At 41.4% G+C, this 10,737-nt stretch overlaps 1 protein-coding gene across 1 annotated transcript; it reads right to left on the bottom strand.

Annotated features, from left to right (window-relative positions):
* Nucleotides 1–2,294: 2,294 nt before the first annotated feature.
* Nucleotides 2,295–9,971, bottom strand: LOC120844195 (non-specific ribonucleoside hydrolase RihC). Its single transcript, XM_040215842.1, has 4 exons — nucleotides 9,786–9,971; nucleotides 8,200–8,494; nucleotides 3,982–4,118; nucleotides 2,295–2,687 (listed from the first exon to the last, which is right to left on the bottom strand). The coding sequence occupies exons 1-4, from the start codon at nucleotides 9,954–9,956 to the stop codon at nucleotides 2,295–2,297; spliced, it is 996 nt and encodes a 331-aa protein (XP_040071776.1). The 5' UTR covers nucleotides 9,957–9,971.
* Between the last annotated feature and the right edge of the window lie 766 nt (nucleotides 9,972–10,737).

Genomic DNA, 10,737 nt, shown 5'->3' with positions numbered 1-10,737 from the left:
ATACCAAACGTACAAAATAAGCGTCATGGCGACGCATTTATCGCGCGGTTTGATAGGATCCAAAAGATCGAAGTGTCGGCTGTGGTTGGAATTAAAGTAAAACGGATTGTAGCAGAGAGTTTTAGGGAGTCGTTTTTCCCCATGCGATACGGTACGATAGGCCCTAAGCTGGGAACTCTCAATGTGCTATCGCAGAAGATTCGCCTATACACAGTTCGTACCAAGGGCCCGTCGTACCGTATAAGATGTGCCAAAAAGGTTACCTAAAATTTTCTAGTGTATTTCATTCCATTAAAAATAGGAGGACACTTAAGCTTCACGTTTAAGAGTGGAACGCGATAGCGTTATTGGGCCCCGTTCTGAAGGCCTTCTCATTCGCTTCTCATGCTCTTCCTGCCAGTGAGCAGAAAGTGCGGCGGACATGTCCTAGTCAGTAGCGTGTCTGGCTCGCGAACAGAAGTGTCGTGAATTCCAGTCCCGTTTAAAATTAAAAAAAAAAAAACCTTTTCTTTCATGCAAATCAATTACTTCCTTTCTTCCCCGCGCGAAATCATGCGGCTGTGACGTCATCACTCTATCGACCAACCAAGATTTTTGCCTCACGCTAACGACACCGGCTTTTCTGCCACGCCACCGAGACCGGCTTTTCTGCGACACGAGCACCTTAACGCTATTGAGTGAATGAATAAGTGTACAAATATGCGCGGAAAACAATTTTGAACATGAAGTATACACTGCTTAGAATTGATTTAATCATTTTTGTCGCCCCTGAGGCGGGGACAAAATGAGACCAAAGAAAAGTACAAAACAAAAACGGTAAGAAGGCCAGACGACAACGTCAAATTCCACCAGCTCGCTTGTGCCATCACTTCATTATAATTATTTCTCGAGGTTCATAGCCCACACAAAACACGTTTGTTCTTCGATCCACGTAGAAGAGGTCGAAGCAAAAAAAAAAAAAAGAAATTAGAGCGAAACAAGCACCGTTCATTACCTGAACGCGAAGTTAGAGCAAGCGGTATCGTGATCTGGAACCCACTATATGGCGCAGATGTTCCTCATAGCCACGCGCAGGCAAAGCACAGGGCCCGGGCTGAGTAGCAGACGACGCTACACTCTGCTAAACAAATCGCGGACAGTGATTGCGGCCTGGTCCTGTGCTCCGCTTCAATTGTTTGGCCGTTGATGGGAAAACGCACGAAGACGACGACTGACATAACGATGCACTTTTTACCCTGCTTGATTCGTTCCATTGGATCGTTGCTGTGGCACTGGTCGGTGATTACACCCTATTTATAGAATATACTGCCTTACGGGCACTATACTCTCTAAATAGAGTATCGTGCTCGCACGTAAGTGGGAAGCATTCCAAGTAAATATTGTTAATTTCAGCAAAAGGCTGAAGCTTCAATTGAAACATTGGTTCGTATTCTCAACCCTCTACAAAAAAAAAAACCTTAGTGTTTGGACTCAGAGTTTTATTCCCGGAGAAAGACCCACTGTAGAAACGTTTAGCTTCGTAAAGCTCGTCCACTATTTGTGCTGTAGGAAAAAAAAATTGCCAGCTTTTGGAGAGAGCCGGAGAAATGCTGAGTTTTGCTGCTCAGAATGAGGATAGAAAAGAAAAGCCAGTGCTATAAACTCGGAATCCAGAATTAAAGTTACGTCGCTTTCAATTTCTTTTATGGCAGACGTCGTCCCGGTATCAGTTAATATATAAATATTGTAGTTTTAGTTAGTCAAAATCTTTAATATAAGCCACCGTACTATTCTGGGAAATTGACCAGTTTTATGCGGCGCCATTGATGTTGAAGGCTAAATACATCTGGCTGTATAAGTATGTTAAGAGGTTCCTAATATATTTAACTTCTGATTATTTGTTATTGAAACTTAGAAATGTCTGTCACAGAAGTGCTGCAACTTTCAAGAAACGTAGCGGAACACTAAAAAAAAAAATGTGCGTGCATCAATGCGTTCAACAACTTAAAAACGTTTAGAAACAATTTTCAGTAAAATTCTTAGGACAAATGGACATTTTTTTTCTATTAACACACGAGAGCGATAGGTACGTACATTCAGAATAACAACAAACAAGAAGATATATGTCGACTTCATGGGTCTAGAGGAAATGGTACGAATGTCTTGACTGGCATTTGGGCATTTGTGAGGAATGGTTCGTCAAAGGAGATGGCTTGAGAGGGATTATTCTTTGTGTGTTTTTTTTTCTTTAATTTCAGCTGTCACAATGTTCCACGATCACAAATATAATCGTTGAAGTCAGTACAATTTCTGCCCTATTCACTACTGTCTGTGCTCCTTGACGCTTGTCCCGGCTCATTACCATCCTTATCCTCGTTAAATGTTTTGTTAAACGCCGCTTCAATGTGTGTTACGTTAAACCAGTTCACAATGTCGACAGTTTGAATCACGTGGGAAATCATGTAGGGCGCCCATCCTTGCACAAGCATCCCTTTGGTGTGGGTGCCGGTTAACTCCACAGCCACGCGGTGTGCTCCTTTGCTCGCCACGGAGCCTGGATCCAGCGCGGCAAGGACGGCGAGGAAATCTCCAAGGCTGAAACCTGGGCTTTTTCCGTTTCCGAGAAAGACGGTGACGGTGTGATTGGTCAAGGCCTTCAGGAACGCGGCCTTCCGGCCCGTCCCTCCAATTGTCGCGTTGAATACGTTCTTGAAAAAGGAAAAAAAGTGAAAGGTTAGCACCATGCACACGGCCAAAGTTTTCTACCCTTTCATAAAAGTAAGGATTAAATAGATTAAGTACCAATTACTTTTTGTTTACAAGCTAATGCCACATGATGGAGACATCTAGCGTTGTACGAACACATATGGTCAATGACAGCTCAAAGAAAGTAGGGCGTGGCCAGTCCCGCGCATCTCATTATCACCCACCAGCCAATGAAATTGCAGGATCAGCTGATAAGGACGCCGAAGAACGAATCACAACGCAAGAGGCGTGGCCACATTGCCCCCCCCCCCCCCCCCCCTGCGTTTCTATGACTCTATCGTAGTGACCATAGTACCGTATTTTCCAGATTAAGTCCGCAAAATCTGCATGTTGCGAGTTTACATTTTACGCGTGTGAAGTATCTACAGGTGCGGACTATACGAGGATAATTTTTTCCTAGGTTGCATGATGGAGTTTGAGAATGACAAAGTATGATGATATAAGTACGATGTAAGTAGTCTTGTACACGTTACTAAAAAAAGTACTCGATTAAAATTACTCTTAATTAAAAGTATTCCATTACATGACTTGGTTAGTTGGCAGTAAAGTAATTAACCTCTACTCGAGATAGCCGTTACATTTCGGGTTACTTCAGAATTTTTAAAACGACAGATTTGTATGCCGGCTAGGAAGGAGGCGTTTCGCACTCTACGTCATTTAATTCGAAACACAAAATTACAAACTACTTAATCTTCTCCACAGGTATACTTTGGTAGATCATTCTCCTCTCGGAGTCTTGGTTCGAGGATTCTTCAGTAAAGGAAAAGGCCGCCTTTGGAAGGGAAAGGAAAACAGTAACTGCTACTGGAAATTTTGTACTTCCAAAAGTAATCAAAATGCACATGTAATTTTTTCCTAATAAGAATTATCAAATGATTGCAAAATTACTCAAAAAAATGAATCCATTATACGCAATTTCGTACCGGGCAAGTCTTGTAGATACAAGCTTCTTTGTGTAAGCTAATGAAACAGACATTTACGAAGGTGTATTCTGAACGATAACTTTGAACGTGCGGATTATGCACGAGGTGTGGCCCCATCTAAGGGAAAAAATACCTTTTCTATCAAAATGTTTTTGTTTGTAGGCCATAAACCGCGAACGGACTATTCTCCGCTAAATGTAATATTTCCATAAAGGAGAAATATGACATTTCTTGTATTCCTAATTTTAAAGGTGCGAATCAAGAGCCAAGGCTGCTGTAAACCGACGTCGAACTATGTAATTTCACGAATTACCCATGGCAAGGTGGACTTGAGGACCGCCTCCCAGGGCACGATGGTGACACTGCATTCCACTCGCTGGAGGACCACTTCAGCAGCCTCCGGGTCCACCAGAAAGTTGAACTCGGATCCAGGCCTAATGTTCCCACGACCTGCATTTTTTATTCACTTTTATTCACCGCCAAAGTATAGTAAACGAACATTTCAGGCTGTGTATAGCCACCCAGTGCCTAGGAAATGCAGGGCGTTATGCTGACGCTGTATGCTCCGTGATTCGTTCTTTATTTTTTTTTTTTTTCGTTCTTAAACGGACCGCAAGTTCGTCTGCCTCTTTAGCAAAGGTTCTGGGGGACGTCAGAACGCCGAGCTTTGATTGGTTCTGAATTAAAGACAGTGGGTAGACATCAAGGCAGCTTTCTCTGAGGTCTGTCCACTATCCTTCATTCAGAGCCAATCAAAACTCGGCGTCTTTTTGACGTCACTGCAAGACTCGCGCAAGAAGCACACGACTTGCTCTCCACCATGGCTAATGCCGCAACGTGATTGCATGCTGAGCGGTAATAAGGTGCCCTGTACTCGCTACTATGTCGAGCAAGTTTGTATGCCCCTTGCTCACCTAGTGCTTTCGATTTCCCCTAAATGTGTCTTTGGGAGCCCCCCCCCCCTCTCTGATCACGGCTCCCGCCGTGATCAGAAGGGGGGAGGGAGGGGGATGGGAGGTCTCATTTTCTAATACAATCTGGAACCCTCTTCATCTTACTAAGCCCCTGTACCCGATATGGCAATATCGCTTTCAGAAGCTAATTAAATTACATTGCTAATTACTTTTCCGAAAACTGCAGAAAAATTACAATATACTCCAAATTACCAAACACAAAATGTAATGATTTTATATTACAACTGCTTTCCAAAATATCTGAAATGAGTTTGACATTAATTTTAATTCCTTGAAACAGTAATTCGCGCTAATTGTATTTACGGTATATGTACCAGACCTCAGATCTTCCCGTTTACACAGCAGCAGCGTTATGCGTCTCAGAGTGAACCACAATGAACGGTGGGTTTGCTGGCGCACACGAAATAAATATTATGCATGATGAATAGCTTCTTTAGATGTGACTAAAGACAGCCGACTCACCGGTTTCGCTGTTCAGTCGGCGGCGATGATCCTTAATTAAAGCGTAATATGTTTCCGTCTTCCTGATTTAGAAGTTATAGTATGAGCCAGTCTGTTAAGTCGGGCCTTGGGAGCTCATTCTTACAGAGCCGTTACGTGAAACGTTTTTCTTCCGCCTCGGGTGCAATGGAATCTCATTTTCCCAAGAGCACTAGTTGACTTATTCCCGTTCATTCCTCTCAGAGGTACTCCACCCAAATACCCGAAGAGCCCAAGTTATTGCGTGTTGTCACATAAGGGCGTTGAATATTTGCTTGGCAGAAGCGTCGCCAGTTGAGAAAAGGTATGGCGCGAGCTTCCTAAAAAGTTTATTTTCCCAACAGACGGTTGGAGATATCTGCTCGTAGCCTTATTCCAGAATAAACTTCCCAAGGAAAGGCATTGAGCCCAACCCCCAAGTGGCACCTCCTTTGATCAATTCCAGTTTTTTTTCGACTGCAAGGGCACCTTCACTTAACAAGGCCAAGGATACGCACGAAACGGTCTAGGCTCTCCACAAGGCATTTGGGTTTATTCCGGTCGTTTCTTCAAAATGTTGAAGCTTATAGTTTGACTTTGCCAGACAAAAGAGCAAAAAAACAGAAGATCTGTATATATATATATGTTGACCTCTATACATAAGATATGTTGACCTCTCTGGTGATGTGCCCTCCTCTCTGCAACCCATGAGTCGTTTATTCCTAATCTGACAGTGCGGTGGAATTACGTGTCCTTAGAACAGTGACGCGTCTTTCTTTCGCACTTAACCAGGCTCTTGTTCATACCTACAGGCAGAGAAAGGGAAGGGTCAGGTGACCAAAGGAAAGCATTTGATTGGTTTCGGTGAGCTCGTAGCCTCTACCGCACTGTCAGCTTAGAGATGAAGAAAGTGTATTATCGTTATAATGACGTGACGCCGTGAATTTCTCTTGCCTAGGGTTCGTTAGCCGTGACCTTCTAGCAATGTCTTTACACCTAAGCGTTTCTCCTTCGTCTTTCCAGCCCGCGTTTGTACGTCTGGTGAGTCCATTCGTACAAGACTTTGTGCACAGATGGCCTTCTTTTATTGGACCTGGTTTCTCTTGCACGAAATTTCACTATGCAAAGTAATTCTCCTTTTCCTAATGTTCCCGAACAAACTTTCTCATTTGGGACAAAAGTAATATCAAAATAAATCGGTAATTTTCTCGAAGTTACCTCTTGAAAGTAATAAATAAATTATTAAATTACCACCCTAGAAAAGTAATTCCTTATATTCCTCCTTACCACCAAAAGTAATTTATTTATTGTACTTAATTATAGTAATACTATTTGTGCTCGAAAATGCGATACATAGTTTAAGGGAGAGGGCAGGACGAGGTGTCATAGAAGTCAGAGATGCTGTCCTTGCAAACACTGCAAAAAGAGCTGAGTGGTAAATTACGCAGGGCTAGTAATAGCTATAGTCTGTTGAAGGTGTACAATAGCAGGACAAGCGCCGCCTACAAAAGGCCCTGCACTCCTTTATTGGCGGTTTTCTGCTATCCATTCTACTTATCTGCAGCATTCAAATCAAAAAGAGAAGCGATTTAATAGATGACATACATAAAGAAATAGGCTATTTTATTTTAGTAATCAATTGAAATATGACATAATCCCAAAATTTTTTTTAGTCAACAAATACAAGATAGAAATTGTTAAAGAAAGAACATTACGACCAAATAGAAAATATTTTGAGCTATTAATAAAGACAAAGTATAGAGAGTCTACAAGACAATATTATGTGCCTAAACGTTTTAACGAACTACCTGAGGAGCTGATTGAGTGCGAAAATCCACATGCGATGAAAAAAATGGCAAGAATATGGATCAATGAACAGAAAAAATTAAACGAAGTGCGAATTAATAAAAAGTGCCAACATACGACTGTAACCACTGTATGAATTATATTGATTATTAAAACAATACTTTGAGATATATTACTAAATAGCAGTATGTACCTAATAGAGGCCTGTTCCACCGGTTATAGTGCAGGTGTATATATGAGCCGCTTCTTCTCTTATAATTTGTTTGGTTTGTTTAAACTCATAGAATGAGTTGGAACTGTAAACATTATCGTTCTTAGTAACCTGCCGCGTCCCACACACAAACCTTGGCTTACGTGGGCACAGAGCGAAATGTATTCAAAAAATAAAAATAAATTGTATTGTATTGTATTGTAGGTGGCAACATCTGCCGCTCTTGCATCATTTATGCAACGAACGTTGTGTTAACATCGCTAAATATGAGTGAAAACATGTTAAGCTAATCATGAGGCCCGATATTTTCTTGGCTTCGTCTTTCATTAAGAAAAGTATAAAATGAATTTAAATTAAAATCTTTGTTTTTCCAGATGTACAATGTGTCCCAAAACAATTTACACGGTTGTTGTTTTTTTTCACCACAAAAATAGACCGATGATTGCCTACAACTCATATTCGGCCCAATGCACCGCTGCCGGTTCGAATTAGATGCCAAAGATTGAATACTAACAGTTGTTTTATTTAAAAAGTTTCAAGTGATCTTCTGATCATCTCAATTAAACAATGAGGTCCATTTTCGCCGGTTTTTGGTAACTGCCTTCATAGAGCTCTATGTAATCAAGAGCTTTGTGGACTACCATTTTCAGGCTGCAAATGTTTGAAAGTCGCTTATAATTTTTAATAAAATAACAGTTAGTTTTGAAAGACTGGTTTATCGTTTGAATCGCTAACGCTATATTTGGGCTGAAAATGAGCGTTCGGCAACGCATACCTTATATTTGCGGTAAAAGAAGAGGTCTGGGAGCTCGTTGCATGGGCAGAAACTTAGAAAACAAGCAAAAAACTAGAAACATCTAGACAGATTGTGCATCAACACAATCACACGCTATTGAAATAAATATATAAAAATAGCAATAAAAAACATACACGAATAACGCTCAACCGCCTAGATGCGTTAATCCTCTCTTAAAATAAGAAACACATTTATTCGATTAACAAAAGCAAAAACTAAAAAAAAAACCACATCTATTACAATCTATCAAAGGGTTGTAGTCGAGAGACAGTAAAAAAATCTCACCTTCAATATTGCCTCCTAAGATAAAGATTTCGCTCACGCATCTCGTTATGTGCGGGTCAACCAGGAGCGCAATGGCAAGGTTCGTCAAAGGGCCAAGCAGAATTAGCGTTGTACTGTTGCAGCTTGCCCTAATCAAATCCATCATTTTTAAAGGTGCGAAGGTAGTATCATTAGCCGAGTTATTTCCAATAGTGTAGTTCTGCGCCACATTTCCAAAGTTGTCGGAGCCGAAGTATACGGCCTCAGGTTCCCAGAGTCCCAGGATTGGTCTGTCGGCTCCCTTGTAAACCGGTATCTTGCAGATGGAATGCCAGAGTTAAGAACAGCGTTGTAAGCGTTACCGAAAAAAAAAAAATCACAAAAGACGTTACTCGTTACTTATAAATAAAGAGATCGCGTCACAGACCAACGTTACCTCAGAATCAAACAAACTCGATACCGTTAACAAATATTTCTTTATAAAAGATAAAAAAATAATAAAAAAATTGCAGCAAACTGATAACTTATATTTTTACTAAGGTAACGAAAAACAAATATCCGCAGGGGTGCAAACTTTAATAATTGTAATGCTGTACGTATTCCTTAACTACGGCACCTCGTGTACGGCCTGTTTCAGAAAAAAAAAGCATTTGTATCACGGCAAAAATAAACTACGCATCACCGGAGGCTGAGTGTCCGTCCAAATATGTCGCTAGTGGTCTAGACTAGATGCCAGAGATTCAGAAGTAGACGTTATCTGACGCAGAAGTTATACGTAATTTTCGTAAATTTTTATGGGAAAATAGGGCCCGTTCCCACCACTGGCGCACTATCCAGCCCCGCATGTCCGTGGGCTCCGTCGAAAACCACCGTTACAGGAAGTTTCCGAAAATCGCTTATATTTTTTTAATAAGATAACGAATAGTTCTTGAACATTTGCCTCTGGTTCGGACCGCCATTTGTACATTTGGGAAAGATAGCGCTGGACGACGGATTGTTTATCTTTTAGACTAAAAAGAAAAACATCACTGTAAAGTTCTCTTTGTCTTTGGGGGGGGGGGGGGGGGGGGGGGGAAGGGGGGCACTCTGTTTATTTTTTTTCTTGACGGGACATTTTTCAAGATATATCAGAAAACTAGAAAAGAAGTATGCCATGGCTATCGATGGAAGCAAATGCATCCATTCTGAACAAGTCGAAGATGTATAAAGTTGAACATGTAATATTCGTCTCACTCGTACACACGCCATGCAGAAGGCTAAGTTGACTCCAAAATACGTCGTGCCTGGCTGCTGGCTTAAAACACCTAGTTCTAAGTTTTCCATATTTTTATTTTTTTGCGTCCAGATAAAACCTAGTGCACTCTGGTTTCGTATGTTCATCTAACTTTTTCGGACTGAACCGGAAATGCAAAACATTGTGTCTTGTTTTCTTTGTCATATTCGACAATCCGGGATGCGTTAAGAGAATAAAGATGAATCCTCATCACTTTCGGTGTTGCCAGATTCTTCGGGCCTTAGACCAAAAGGTACAAGATTTCCCGTTAAAGTTAGTTGTGCCGCTCTTCTCTGAAAAATTTTATATACGTGCATCTAGTATGTGGACATACCTCCGTCTTGTTAATTTCCTGGAGCACTCTCATTGTATTGTTATACGCATTCTCCAAATCTGTATTGCCGGCGACAACAGTAATAGCTCCGACGCGCTTGTTGTAACTCAACATTGCCATCAGTGCCATGGCATCGTCAACACCCGTATCGACGTCGAGAATGTAGCTCATGAGGTTACCATCAACACTCTTCAAGGCCTCCTCTGAATGACCTATCGCAATGGCAAAAGACAGTAAGGGAAGAGTAGTCAACATCACACATATATGTTTGTCCCGCGGGGCGGTTGCCGTAAAAATGTGATAAGAAGGTTCTTCGTGAATATTTATATCATACCTGATAAGTTTACCTTCTCACCAATAAAATACAATATCATAGTAACGGAAAATTGGCGATTCCCTGGGAAGATCTGCATCCTGGACATGTGTCGGTACAGATCAGCCAAAAGGTCGAGCATATCTTCTTTCCATAAACTTCCATGAATAAAGCTGTCTATAACACGCGAGCGGTGCAAGTCTGCGCTACCCGTTCAGCACGCTGTCCGAGAGAAATTGACCTTTGTGATGCCAGTCCACGATTGAGCGCACTTCTAGTTTATAATTATACCGCAGCTCGAATAAACAAAACGTCCGTGAGTTCGCTTTTTCTGCGAAACACGGGGCAACCTATGACGGCGAACAGTATAAGAACCACAGCGAGTGACAAAATACGGTATTATAATAATATCGTAAAAAATACGGTGTACGCAGGAATACTAGAACACCTTGAAGTCACGTTCAGTGTCGCAGTGTGCATCACATTTTTTTAGCGATAAATATCCTGAGCTTCGTAATTTGCTAGGGTTCTGTTATTGTTAGCCGTAATTCGTTAGCTGGCGATCTGCAAAAAAGTAAACTCGCATACCTTTTTATGTTGTTGGCTCATTTCCAGAGAAACGCCCCCTAACTTGGCACA

The sequence above is a fragment of the Ixodes scapularis genome, unplaced genomic scaffold (genome assembly GCF_016920785.2).
Source record: "Ixodes scapularis isolate PalLabHiFi unplaced genomic scaffold, ASM1692078v2 PGA_scaffold6__148_contigs__length_123643588, whole genome shotgun sequence".
Taxonomy (NCBI): domain Eukaryota; kingdom Metazoa; phylum Arthropoda; class Arachnida; order Ixodida; family Ixodidae; genus Ixodes; species Ixodes scapularis.
The sequence above is the reverse complement of the archived record's forward strand: the minus strand, read 5'-3'. Positions and strand labels throughout refer to the sequence as shown.